Raw genomic sequence first — 14,609 nt, forward strand, 5'->3', positions numbered from 1 at the left:
TGTGCTGATAATAATTTGGTCCATTTTCACCGAAGTGGTATTGTAAACACATAACTCGTTCCCCGGTGTATGTTTGTTCGGCTACTGTTTGGTACAGATTTGACAGTGCTACTGATAGTAGTTGTGCCACGTGCATATTCAGGACACCAACATTCTATAATAGAATTGTGTTATTTGACATGTCAAATAGTGTTATCTGACATTTATCTTTTTTGACACGCAAACGGTGTTCAATGTGCCTCACCCTAATAATTTGGTCTATTTTCACCTCTTAATTCAGCCTACTGTTCTAACTTGGTGTTGCACATGTAGTCTATAACCTGTTTTAGAGAAATGTAATCATTGAATATTGTAAGAGCTTTCACTGTCTGTTTATATGCCCCCTTTATTTATCCTACGGTTCTCACTTGGTGTACAGGGAAAACACTGTAAGAACGGCCCATGTTTTGAATTCTGTCGTTTTACATTTCAAAAGTGCTGAACAAATAATTACATTGACTATGTCCATCATCGCTCGCTCATTAATGTCTTAATCGAAATTGCGGATTGCCTCTTATCCGCTTGTCGTCCCCTTATGCCATAGTTTGTAAATCTCAATTGTCAGTAGAAACTACATTTGTTTAAGCAAGTCAGCCATATCAGCTATATTTTTTTTTAAAGGCTGTAAATGAGGCTGAATGATCTGTTTTGCTGCCAGACATGGTTCTGCTGATATCCAGGTGTTGCAGTGGTAAGGTGTTGGGACTGCAGTTGGGACTCTGATGTTGGGACAGCTTTATGGAGGCCCTAACAGTTTGTGGGCACCGTTAGTCACCATTATAGTGCAATGAATGTATTGTTTAGTGTTGTGTTGAGTAGTGCTATGCTGGCATGCATCGTACAGATTTTTTTCCCCACCAAGATCTACATGCTAAACATACACACATACAGAAACACTTACTGATAACAGACAGTATATATGTCTTGTCAAGCAGTTTGCTGTTGAACTCCACAGAATAAACTCCACTGTCTGTTTTCATCAATCCACTGATTCTCAGCTCTCCAGTAGTCTGGTCCAGGGTTGTACGGTTTATGAAGGTACCATAGATGTCCAGACCATAATTCTTGTACCACTCTGCCACCTTGTTCTTCCCATGCTTCCATAGGATGCTTGTGATGGGGTCAGGCACTGTGGACTTCTCTGGCTTCAACACCAGATCACCTTCCACTTGATGATAAAGATCTGGAAAAGCAGACATTTCATACATGTATCAGAATATCAATGTATCCAGGGTAACACATGATGGTTAGGGTATAGATATGCAGTCCTAACCCTATTGGCATTGAAAGAGACATTATCTACCTTTACTGTTTATATCAAGAATTCTGATCGCTGGGCATATCTGGCCTATGTAGTCTGCACACTTTGACTAGTATTTTCCCCATCACCACTACTGGAGCAGAAATGTATCTAGACTACACTACAGATTAAAGTCTGTGTCTACACCCTGTCCCCTATTATATCACTAGCTAGGTTTCCATCCAATCCGCGACAGAGTTTCATGCGAACATTCTCAAATCTGCATGAAACAATATGCACATTTTCCCACAGGAGATACAGTATGTTACCAATAAACAGACGCTTTGAATGTAAAAGGTTGTGTGATGATGTAGTGTACATACAAATAAATGTGTCCATTCATTTCCCATGTACCAAATTAAAAATACAAATTTCAATGAGTTTCCATCGCATTTTCAACTCCACTGATGGTTCGTCACAAAAACGTTTGTGTTATATTTACTGCTGTGTTATATAGACTGCTGTGTTATATATACTGCTGTGTTATATAGACTGTTGTGTTATATAGACTGTTGTGTTATATTTACTGCTGTGTTATATAGACTGCTGTGTTATATATACTGCTGTGTTATATAGACTGCTGTGTTATATAGACTGTTGTGTTATATAGACTGTTGTGTTATATAGACTGTTGTGTTATATATACTGCTGTGTTATATAGACTGCTGTGTTATATAGACTGTTGTGTTATATAGACTGTTGTGTTATATAGACTGTTGTGTTATATATACTGTTGTGTTATATAGACTGCTGTGTTATATAGACTGTTGTGTTATATATACTGCTGTGTTATATATACTGCTGTGTTATATATACTGCTGTGTTATATATACTGTTGTGTTATATAGACTGTTGTGTTATATATACTGCTGTGTTATATATACTGCTGTGTTATATATACTGCTGTGTTATATATACTGCTGTGTTATATATACTGTTGTGTTATATAGACTGCTGTGTTATATAGACTGCTGTGTTATATAGACTGTTGTGTCATATAGACTGTTGTGTTATATAGACTGTTGTGTTATATAGACTGTTGTGTTATATAGACTGTTGTGTTATATATACTGCTGTGTTATATAGACTGCTGTGTTATATAGACTGTTGTGTTATATAGACTGTTGTGTTATATAGACTGTTGTGTTATATATACTGTTGTGTTATATAGACTGCTGTGTTATATAGACTGTTGTGTTATATATACTGCTGTGTTATATATACTGCTGTGTTATATATACTGCTGTGTTATATATACTGCTGTGTTATATATACTGTTGTGTTATATAGACTGCTGTGTTATATAGACTGCTGTGTTATATAGACTGTTGTGTCATATAGACTGTTGTGTCATATAGACTGTTGTGTCATATAGACTGTTGTGTCATATAGACTGTTGTGTCATATAGACTGTTGTGTTATATAGACTGTTGTGTTATATAGACTGTTGTGTTATATAGAAAATGTGCCAACTCTGGTCTTGACACATGCGCTTTAGCCAACAGCTAGCAGCTACAGTGGGGGTAAACAATCTACATTATGACATTATTATGGATAATAGTGATTATTATTTGTATTTGTCAAACGGCAGCAAAGCATGGATCATCATGTTACCAGAATAACACCCTTGATATTTATTGGATAGGAGCATCAAGATCACCGTGAACTTTCACCACCATGTGAAGTTCATCATCATTTATTCCATTTGTACCCATGTCATAGTGTGCTGCCCACACAACATATATTTTTTTATTTTCTATTTTATTTCATCTTTATTTAACCAGGTAAGCTAGTTGAGAACAAGTTCTCAATTACAACTGCGACCTGGCCAAGATAAAGCAAAGCAGTGCGACACAAACAACAATACAGAATTACACATGGAATAAACAAGCATACAGTCAATAACACAATAGAAAAAAAAGAAAGTCTATATACAGTGTGTGCAAATGGCGTGAGGAGGTAAGGCAATAAATAGGCAATAGTAGCAAAGTAATTACAATTTAGCAAATTAACACTGGAGTGATAGATGTGCAGATGGTGATGTGCAAGTACAAATACTGGTGTGCAAAAGAGCAGAAAAGTCAATAAAAACAACATCATGGGATGAGGTAGGTAGATTGGATGGGCTATTTACAGCTGCAGTGATCGGTTAGCTGCTCAGATAGCTGATGTTTAATGTTAGTGAGGGAAATATAAGTCTCCAGCTTCAGCGATTTTTTCAATTCGTTGCAGTCATTGGCAGCAAAGAACTGTAAGGAAAGGCGGCCAAAAGAGGTGTTGGCTTTGGGGATGACCAGTGAAATATACCTGCTGGAGCGCGTGCTACAGGTGGGTGTTGTTATCGTGACCAGTGAGCTGAGATAAGGCGGAGCTTTACCACGCATAGACTTATAGATGACCTGGAGCCGGTGGGTCTGGCGATGAATATGTAGCGAGGGCCAGCCGACTAGAGCATACAGATCGCAGTGGTGGGTGGTATAAGGGGCTTCGGTGACAAAACGGATGGCACTGTGATAGATTGCGTCGAGGAACGGTAGAATAGTCCGTTTTACGAGGGTATGTTTGGCAGTGTGAGTGAAGGAGGCTTTGTTGCGAAATAGGAAGCCGATTCTAGATTTAATTTGGTATTGGAGATGTTTAATATGAGTCTGGAAGGAGAGTTTACAGTCTAGCCAGACACCTAGGTATTTGTAGTTGTAGATATCATCTGGTGACTCCATGTTAACTTCAATATGATGGTCATCATATGATTTTGGCGCATTAAACTTGGCCGGTGCGTGCTGACAGAAACACGCAGATAAAGCATCCGAGCTAGCGAAACAGCATCCCTCTGTCTCCGCAAGTGCAGACCATGTATCTGATGCTGTCTGGACAAAAGGACTATGGCATGTCATACTTTTTCTGGCCAGACAGCATCAGTTATATGGTCTACATATAGCAAGACAGAGGGGCGCTGTTTCGCTGGCTAATTTCAGCAGAGAAGAAGAGGCAAAGCAAAAGGGCTCACTCTCGCCAAAATATGTCCTGGATAAGCCCAATGTCCAAAGCTTGTCGCCTGCATACCCGCCTTTGGGAAAACATCTCGCATTGTTAGGCTGGAGACATGAGGATCTCGTCAGATTATAGAGATCTCTGGTTTCAGCCACTTGCGAATGAGGAAGGAAAGTTGGCGGATGCACAGTGCACTTTTCGGATGCTGGCAACCCCTAAAGTAAATTGATATCTTGCCAAAATTATACAATTACGCCTGTCTAAATAAAATCATTCAAAATATTTTACCAGAGAGCTTGACTTAGCCACAGAGGATCATTAGCTTCTTTTAAAAAAAAAATAGCTGTGGATTGTTTCAAATCACAAGTGCACAAGCCTATGCCTATTTGGGAATCCAGCATCTTGGGCAGCACGCACAGCAATAGGCCTAGCTGATTATTAAATTGTGGCTGTCAGTGAAAAGCCTCTAAAATGTGTAACGATAATGTGTCTTGAGTATAATTTAAAACGTTGAGAAGAGAAGGGGAGGGGTGTGTGGTGAAGATATGGGCGTCTTTCTCCAGAATGCATGCACTCAGCTCTCCAGAACGTGCTCCGCAGTCTCCCGCTAATAGTTGCCCATTCATTGTTTCAATGTGTGAATTGTTTGCCCTTTGATTGTTTATTTGTATCAATACCCCATTACACATGTAACCAGTAGGCCTAGTAAATGTACCGTTAATCCCCGTAATTTGATTACAACAATTACTGTTAATGCATGCCTTACAGTCATTTACCGTTCTCATTATCTGAGTGGAAACGTCGTTTGCAGAGTTCACAAACTGCTACACTTGTGAGAAACAAGTTTTGGTTCATTTCCTAACCATAATTTAGGAATTTAGTTAATTATTTCATTGTCTTTTTTGTTTGGAGTGCTCCATGTGAGCAATACGCATGTGTGTGGTTTCTCTGTCCTGATAACGTTGAGGGAGCGAGCGAGCGAGCCTGAGCACACCCTGAGGTGATACAATGTTACACTTCATAAGTCATGACAGATAGAAAGGGAGGAAGACAGGCGGTGTAGAGAGATGAATGCAATTGAAAGAACCTGAATTTTCATTAGGATATTTTCTAGTTTTAAATTTTCGGCTTTAGGCCTATGTAGTTGATGGAAGTTATAGGCCTACTGCTGCATTGGTCTATAGACTATCTCTGAGTTCCATGCGCTAATTTCTTTAGCCGCCAGTGGATCAATGGATCAATGTGTCTGTATTGCAAAGGCTGGTACTCGTGCTGTCACGACTTCTGCCGAAGTCGTTGCCTCTCCTTGTTCGGGCGGTGCTCGGCGTTCGACGTCACCGGTCTTCTAGCCATCATTAATCCATTTTTCATTTTCCATTGGTTTTGTCTTGTCTTCCCACACACCTGTTTTCAATCCCATTCATTACCTGTTGTGTATTTAACCCTCTGTTTCCCCTCATGTCTTTGTCAGAGAATGTTTATTGTCAGTATAGTGTTTTTTGTATAGGTGAGCGACGGGTCTTCGAACCCATATTTGTTTATATTCATTTTTCATTTTAGTGTTATGGAGCATGTTACTTGGACATATATTAAAAGACTCAATTTTACACTCCGTTTGACTCTCCTGCGCCTGACATCCCTGCCACCTATACACATATCTCTGACAGAATCTCTGACCAATATATATGAAGTCAGCAGGAGAGGACACTACGCTCATGGAACGCGTTCGGGAACAAGCGGAGGAGATTGACTGTTTAAGCTCCGTCATGGATCGCATTGTCCAGAATATGGATCGCTGGGAGAGACAGGGAGTTTCTCCAGCGCCACCACCACCACAACCGGAATCTCCCTTGAACGCTTTTTTCCCTCCGGAACCGAAGATCCATTTATCCCTACCCACGGGATACAACGGAGATACTGCCGGCTGCCAGGGTTTCCTCCTTAAGCTGAACTTGTATCTGGCCACGGTCTCCCCAGTACCATCTGACCGTGAGAAGAGTTACGCCCTCGTCTCATGCCTCACCGGGAAAGCCCTGGAATGGGCCAGCGCTGTGTGTAGAAAGGAGGATGCGGCGTTGGACTATTTTGAGGAGTTCACCCGCCAATTCCGGATAGTATTCTACCATCCACCCGAAGGCAAAGCAGCAGGTGAGCTCCTCTATCATCTGAGGCAGGAGACGAGGAGTGCACAGGAGTTTGCTTTGGAGTTTAGGACCTTGGCTGCTGGCGCTGGATGGAGCGACAGGGCCCTGATCGACCATTACCGTTGTAGTCTACGCGAGGATGTCCGTCGGGAGCTGGCCCTCACCTTCGACCAGCTGGTGGACATGTCCATCAGGCTGGACAACATGCTGGCTACTCGTGGACGTCTAGATCGGGGTCTGGTTGTTCAATCCTCCCGCACCCTCTCTCCCGAACCTATGGAATTGGGAGGGATGGTGCGCTGGGAGACCGGAGGGGGTTCCCGCTCGAGCACCATTAATGGTCGCAGAGGGCACACTGCTGGTCGGTGCCGGGTTGGTTCCTCTGGGAATAGAGAAGGCAGGCAGGGCATTCTGGCATCCCCCCAGGTGAGTAGGCACCATTCTCATCCAGAGCCCTCTGTTGCACTAATGTTTGTCTCTATCTCTTTTCCTGATTTTTTTTCCCCCCTGCATTCCCAGTATAAGGTGCTAGTAGATTCAGGTGCGGCTGGGAATTTCATTAATAAAAGTTTAGCTCATAGTTTAGGGATCCCTATTGTTCCTGTGGATATGCCTTTCCCTATTCATGCCTTAGATAGTCGACCATTAGGGTCAGGGTTTATCAGTTTTAGATTAACTAACTTCAAAGTAATGACTCGGGACGTCGGGTTTGATACGAAAGCTTATTTTAGTAAGAATACTTGTTTACGTTACATTTAACAACAATTGTTTTGGTACAGAGCAATGCAGGTAAGATGCTATCGGAAAGTCAGCCACAATCACTGCACCTGCACATAATTGGCGCGTTCTCTCTCATTCGTCTCGCAAGGCATTCTGGGACTTGCAGTCAAAAAGCGTAATTCAACACAACCCAATACAATTACATATGCAAATAAATCTAAAGAAATATCTTTAGATACAGCTCAAAGAATTAACTTAAACATTAACTCTGTAACACATTAAAGTTACAACAATCAGGGAGGTAACCGCACCTTTATGTATGATAACGCAGGAGGGTCACAAGGAGAAGATTAGTCTTTTCCTTATTGATTCTCCTGCGTATTCTGTGGTGCTAGGCCTACCTTGGTTAGCTTGCCATAACCCCACTGTTTCTTGGCCAGAGGGCTCTCACGGGGTGGTCGCGAGAGTGCTCAGGTAGGTGTTTAGGGGTTTCCGTTGGTGCTACTACGGTGGAAAGTCCCGAACAGGTCTCCACCGTGCACATTCCCCCCGAATATGCCGATTTGGCTCTCGCCTTCTGTAAAAAGGCGACTCAATTACCACCCCATCGACGGGGGGATTGTGCGATAGATCTCCTGGTAGACGCTGCATATCCCAAGAGTCATGTGTATCCCCTGTCGCAAGCGGAGACGGAGGCTATGGAGACATATGTCTCTGAATCCCTGCATCAGGGATTCATTCAGCCATCCATTTCACCCGTTTCTTCAAGTTTATTTTTTGTGAAAAAAAAGGATGGCGGTTTACGCCCGTGCATTGATTATCGAGGTCTTAATAAAATCACAGTGAAATATAGTTACCCGCTACCTCTGATCAATACGGTTATTGAGTTAATGCACGGGGCACGTTTTTTCACAAAATTGGATCTCAGGAGTGCGTACAATCTGGTGCGTATCAGGAAGGGTGATGAGGGGAAGACGGCATTTAGCACCACCTCAGGTCATTATGAGTACCTTGTCATGCTATATGGGTTGATGAATGCTCCATCAGTTTTCCAATCATTTGTAGATGAGATCTTCAGGGACCTGCACAGGCAGGGTGTAGTGGTGTATATCGAGTATATTCTGATATACTCCCCTACATTACGCGCGCCGAGCATGTGTCCCTGGTGCGCAGGGTGCTTGGTCGCCTGTTGGAGCATGATCTATATGTCAAGGCTGAGAAATGCTTGTTCTTCCAACAATCCATTTCCTTCCTAGGGCATCGGATTTCCACTTCAGGAGTGGAGATGGAGAGCGACCGCATTACAGCCGTGCGAAATTGGCCGACTCCAACCACGGTAAAGGAGGTGCAGCGTTTTTTGGGGTTTGCCAATTACTACCGGAGGTTTATCCGGGGTTTTGGTCAGGTGGCTGCTCCCATTACCTCACTGCTAAAGGGGGGCCCGGTGCACTTGCAGTGGTCGACTGAGGCGAACAGGGCTTTTGGGCACCTGAAGACCTCGGTGCCTGTGTTGGCTCATCCGGATCCCTCTTTGCCATTCATAGTGGAGGTGGACGCATCCGAGTGCTCTCTCAGCGTTCGGGTACGCCACTGAAGCTTCGCCCCTGTGCTTTCTTTTCGAAGAAGCTCAGCCCGGCGGAGCGATGGGGAACCGAGAGCTGTTAGCTGTCGTAGAAGCCTTGAAGGTGTGGAGGCATTGGCTTGAGGGGGCTAAACACCCTTTTCTCATCTGGACTGACCACCGCAATCTGGAGTACATCCGGCAGGCGAAGAGACTGAATCCTCGCCAGGCAAGGTGGGCCATGTTTTTCACTCGTTTTGTGTTTACTCTTTCTTACAGACCAGGCTCCCAGAACATTAAGGCAGACGCATTGTCTCGGCTGTACGACACAGAGGAGCGATCCATGGATCCCACTCCCATACTCCCAGCCTCGTGTCTGGTGGCGCCTGTAGTGTGGGAGCTGGACGCGGACATTGAGCGGGCGTCACGTGCAGAGCCCTCTCCCCCTGAGTGTCCAGCTGGTCGTCTGTACGTTCCGTCTGCTGTCCGCGACCGATTGATCTATTGGGCTCACACGTCACCCTCCTCTGGTCATCCTGGGATAGGTCGGACGATGCGCTGTCTTGATGGGAGGTACTGGTGGCCCACTTTAGCTAAAGACGTGAGGATTTATGTTTCTTCCTGCTCGGTGTGCGCCCAGTGCAAGGCTCCTAGACACCTGCCCAGAGGTAAGCTACAACCTCTACCCGTTCCTCAACGGCCGTGGTCGCACCTGTCGGTGGATTTTTTTGACTGATCTTCCACCTTCACAGGGTTACACCACGATCCTGGTCGTTGTGGATCGGTTTTCGAAGTCATGTCGTCTCCTCCCTTTGCCCGGTCTCCCTACGGCCTTACAAACTGCAGAGACCCTGTTTACACACGTTTTCCGGCACTATGGGGTGCCTGAGGATATAGTGTCTGATCGGGGTCCCCAGTTCACATCAAGGGTCTGGAAGGCGTTCATGGAGCGTCTGGGGATCTCGGTTAGTCTTACCTCAGGTTTTCACCCCGAGAGTAATGGGTAGGTGGAGAGAGTTAACCAGGATGTGGGTAGGTTTCTGCGGTCTTATTTCCAGGATCGGCCGGGGGAGTGGGCGAAGTTTGTGCCCTGGGCAGAGATGGCTCAGAACTCGCTACGTCACTCCTCCACTAACCTTACCCTAATACACATTGAAAAGGAGTATCAGCCGGTTCTGGCTCCTTGGTATCAGAGCCAGACCGAGGCTCCTGCGGTGGACAATTGGTTTCGGCACGCTGACGAAACCTGGGAGGCAGCCCACGTCCACCTTCAGCGTGCCATAAGGCGCGGGGGGGGGTACTGTCACGACTTCTGCCGAAGTCGTTGCCTCTCCTTGTTCGGGCGGTGCTTGGCGTTCGACGTCACCGGTCTTCTAGCCATCATTGATCCATTTTTCATTTTCCATTGGTTTTGTCTTGTCTTCCCACACCTGTTTTCAATCCCATTCATTACCTGTTGTGTATTTAAGCCTCTGTTTCCCCTCATGTCTTTGTCAGAGATTGTTTATTGTCAGTATAGTGTTTTTTGTATAGGTGCGTGACGGGTCTTCGAACCCATATTTGTTTATATTCATTTTTCATTTTAGTGTTATGGAGCATGTTACTTGGACATATATTAAAAGACTCCATTTTACACTCCGTTTGACTCTCCTGCGCCTGACTTCCCTGCCACCTGTACACATATCTCTGACACGTGCATTTAGTTGAATTTTAACTTTCAGATTTGTATAATTGAGCTGCAATGCAGCCTGATTGGCCCAGTGTTCTGTCACTCATGGGGACACTACTACTACTACTACTACAAAGCCAAATCGAAAGGTAGTGCTAGAAAATTCTAGCCCCTTGGGTGCTACCATAGAGTTACATTAAAAGTGCCCGTCAAAGAAGGCTCAAGGTCAATGGCCACAGATAAAATGACATCAAATCTCATATCCAGTGGTTTTGATTGAACTGAACATGTCAACATCATACTTCCAAAATCTTAGCTATGAGTCATCATGAATCAAGTCGACAATCTACTGGCAAATCCTTTTTAATCCTTGTCATATGAAGATAAATAATTAAGAGAAATTATAAAACATATCGGTGCTCATCGGCCATTGGACATAAGCATTACACAAGTGGGATATCACAAATTCAATGAGTGGTTTGGAAGGGATCAGTGACAGTGGCTATTCAGTGTCTGTGTGGTCCCAAATCTGGGATTAAGGGGCTCTTTTCCAAATTTCAAATGGAAAAACATTCAACACTGGCCATGCTATTAATGAAGCATGCTTTGTGCCAAGTTCAAAACAACTTAACTCGGAACTGCGAAAACGTCAGTGAGTTCTAAACAACTGGGAAGTTGTGAATAAAGGAGCTCCGAATGGGAAAATCCGTTTTGAAATCGTCACTGAACAAGAAGGGTGCGGTCCTTATTTCGAATCGAAACCCGTATAGACATTGTTTAAAACCATTCTGACTTTCCATGTTGAAAATCAATATGAAGACCGTGTTTAGACTATTGTCCATCCATAATGTCGTTACAAATATAATTTTTTCAGTGACATGAATCCCTCTCGGTGGCTGCGCTTCTAACTTGAAGTTGCAGCCCACTTAGTGTTCATAAACGACATTATCTTACATATACCTATTGTTCATGATAATCAAAGATTAGGATGTGATGTTGTAGGCTAGACTATACAATTAGCACACAATAGCAAACAAGTAGTGTAACACATATTAGGTAGGCCAAAATGCTACATTCGCCCCTGCCAGTCGGTTCAACTTACCTCCGGAGACCACCATTCGCGCCAGACAAAGCCATAAACACAATCTGATGAGCCGTAGTTTGGGCATATCTGCTAGACTGTTATTTGTAAGGATAATAAATAACAGTACATTCAAATGAGATGTGCTAAAACACTGTGTGCTTAATCTAGGCTGCTTCTGATCTTCTTTTCCCGAGGCTGTGAAAGTGAAAGTAAAATGTGGTTTAGTTCCTCACTATTCAAGACCTCTTCGTGGAAATAAAACAACGTTCCATTTGACTTGTAAATAATGTTTCATAGCTGCAATACAATCACACTGTATACCAACACATTGCATTATGTGTATATGCTATTTAAGCAATAATACTTGAGAGGTTTCGCTTCGTGGCTATGATGATAAAAATGTCATAACACATGGCCTCGAGTGTATTTTTACTTTTATACAACGGGTTACCAGCATTAAAAATCAAGATTATTTCACAAACAATAAATTTTCTGACAAAACATGATGCTACATTCACTAACACTGGTTGTCAGGTGACATTTCAGGCGTTCTCTGGTCGTTAGTTATTTTCGTATTGACTGCCATGTAAAGAAAAACTACCCAAGTGCTGGTAGATAGTTCCCGAACCTTGGTTTCTAGGGGCGCTGTCCATGGTACTGAAAACAGTGCTGAAACATTGCAGCAAAGACATTGGTACAGCAGATCAGAATAGAAACCACAATGACATTTTCTTCGGATGGTCACAGCATCTACAGCTATTTATTTGTGATACACATTGAATTTCACATGTCCATTCATTGTGCAATTAGTGAAGTAGATGTGTAACGCTATGGTCTCAAGCGCAGTTGGGCGCCATTTCTCAGGAACAACTGCCTTGTTGTCGCACACAGCTACAATTGAAGTCTAGAAGTTTACATACACTTAGGTTGGAGTCACTAAAACTAGTTTTTCAACCACTTCACAAATTTATTGTAAACAAACTATAGTTTTGGCAAGTCGGTTAGGACATTTACTTTGTGCATGACTGTCACGCCCTGACCTTAGTTATCTTTGTTTTCTTTATTATTTTGGTTAGGTCAGGGTGTGACAAGTGTGTTTTTGTCTTGTCTAGTTTTTTTTGTATATCTATGGGGTTTTGGTTTGTCTAGGTAAATGTAGGTCTATGGTGGCCTGAATTGGTTCCCAATCAGAGGCAGCTGTTTATCGTTGTCTCTGATTGGGGATGCTATTTAGGTTGCCATTTCCATTTTGGTTTTGTGGGTTATTGTCTATGTGTAGTTGCATATCAGCACTCGGTTTATCATAGCGGCATGTCTGTTTTGTTAGTTTGTTTAAGTGTTCTTCGTTAATTAAAGAAGAATGTATTCCCATCATTACGACGAACGTGACAGAATAACCCACCAAACCAGGAACAAGCAGCGTGAAAAGGAGGAACAGCGCTTAATGGGGAAATGGACCTGGGAGGAGATATTAGATGGAGCAGGACCCTGGACACAGCCAGGGGTGTATGAAAGTGGAACGGCGATACTACGAGGATAAAGACAGAAGAATAGAGGAACAGCTATTCTAGCCCGGTGTGCTTTATTCCAGCTCCTCGCATTTTCCTGGCTAGAATGGTTACTGTTGCCGGATGCTCTGGACATATTGAGCCAGCTCTATTTTCTGGATCTCCAATGCGTCTCCACGGTCCAGTTTATCCCGTGCCTCCTCCCCGCACTCGCCCTGAGGTGTGTGTCACCAGCCTAGTACCACCAGTGCCAACACCACGCATCAGGCTTCCTGTGCGCCTCCAGAGCCCAGTACGCCCTGTTCCTCCTCCCCGCACTCGCCCCGCCCTGGTGTCACCAGCCCGGTACTACCAGTGCCGGCACCACGCACCAGGCCTACAGTGCGTTCCAGGGTCCAGTATGCCCTGTTCCTGCTCCTCGCACTCGCCCTGAGGTGCGTGTCCCCAGCCTGGTACCACCAGTGCCGGCACCACGCACCAGGCCTACAGTGCGCCTCGGCAGTCCAGTACGCCCTGTACCTCCTCCCCGCATTCGCCCTGAGGTGCGTGTCCCCAGCCTGTGTACCGCCAGTGCCCGCACCACGCACCAGGCCTATAGTGCGCTCGGCAGTCCAGACAGAGAACACAGGTATAAATACACAGGGGATAATGGGGAAGATGGGTGACACCTGGAGGGGGGTGGAGACAGTCACAAGTACAGGTGAAACAGATCAGGGTGTTACAATACCTTGCACAGACGAGGCAGCATTAATGAAAGGGTGTTGAGTCCCATTGGCTCCATGGTATACCACAAGTTTTCATGATCGGAGAGCTTTCGTCTGGGGCGTAGATAAAAGGCTTGGGCATGTTCTGGTCATTTAGAGAGATATTTTTCTAGCAATGCCACTGGGCAGAGCACTTTCCCTATCTTTTTATACGTGCAGCCCCGATTATTGTCTGTCTCTTTCCATTGGATTTTTGTGGTTCTTGGTTTCTTCAGTGAAACTCAGTGTTGCGTATATCAATCCATTTTTGTCCTCTTTTATTACGAATGAGAATGGCTTCAGTTTGCGATTTCCTTTGTTGCCTCTTCGGCCAAAGTGCAAATGCAAATCAAACCACACCTTATTCAGTAATCGTCTAGGGGTGGCGGGGCTCAAGGCTTCGGACTCGCAGAGGATTATTAGGTCCTCCTGTGACTGTGTTACACCTGGGTGGTGGTTGGTTCTGTCCCTGTCCTCCCTTCTCAGCTGTTTTATGATACCAGCAAAGACATTGTTTGCTTTTAGGAACTCAATATCTCTCATCAGGCACCAAGACTGGCTCAGTGGAGGCTCATTTAAGTAGCGGTGTAGGAGGACAGCCGCCGTCCAGCGAAGCAGGTGATTCCATATCGGTCTCTTTCAGCAGTCCATGCGGTGGCGTAGAAACTCTGGAGAATATTACCCATCTTCTGTTTTAAAACATTTGCCAGACCGATGTTTATCCACTTTTCTGACAGCCATTCCAGAAAGCATTTCGCTGCCCAATTGGTTTGTCTTGATGTAGCTTTTTAATTGATCTCCTTTTCTATGTCGTCTATAGCAGCACTAGTGATTTCTGCATGTCTAACGT

General features: G+C 44.2%; 1 protein-coding gene across 1 annotated transcript in view; it reads right to left on the bottom strand.

Annotated features, from left to right (window-relative positions):
• Nucleotides 1–1,238, bottom strand: part of LOC110527330 (obscurin) — a 48,684-nt gene extending 47,446 nt beyond the window's left edge. The window contains exon 1 of the mRNA XM_090242187.1: nt 941–1,238. Within this exon, the coding sequence (XP_090098313.1) occupies nt 941–1,238 (298 nt within the window). The remainder of the gene's footprint in view (nt 1–940) is intronic.
• Nucleotides 1,239–14,609: the final 13,371 nt, after the last annotated feature.

Source organism: Oncorhynchus mykiss, chromosome 7 (assembly GCF_057628025.1).
Source record: "Oncorhynchus mykiss isolate SJ-2025 chromosome 7, ASM5762802v1, whole genome shotgun sequence".
Taxonomy (NCBI): domain Eukaryota; kingdom Metazoa; phylum Chordata; class Actinopteri; order Salmoniformes; family Salmonidae; genus Oncorhynchus; species Oncorhynchus mykiss.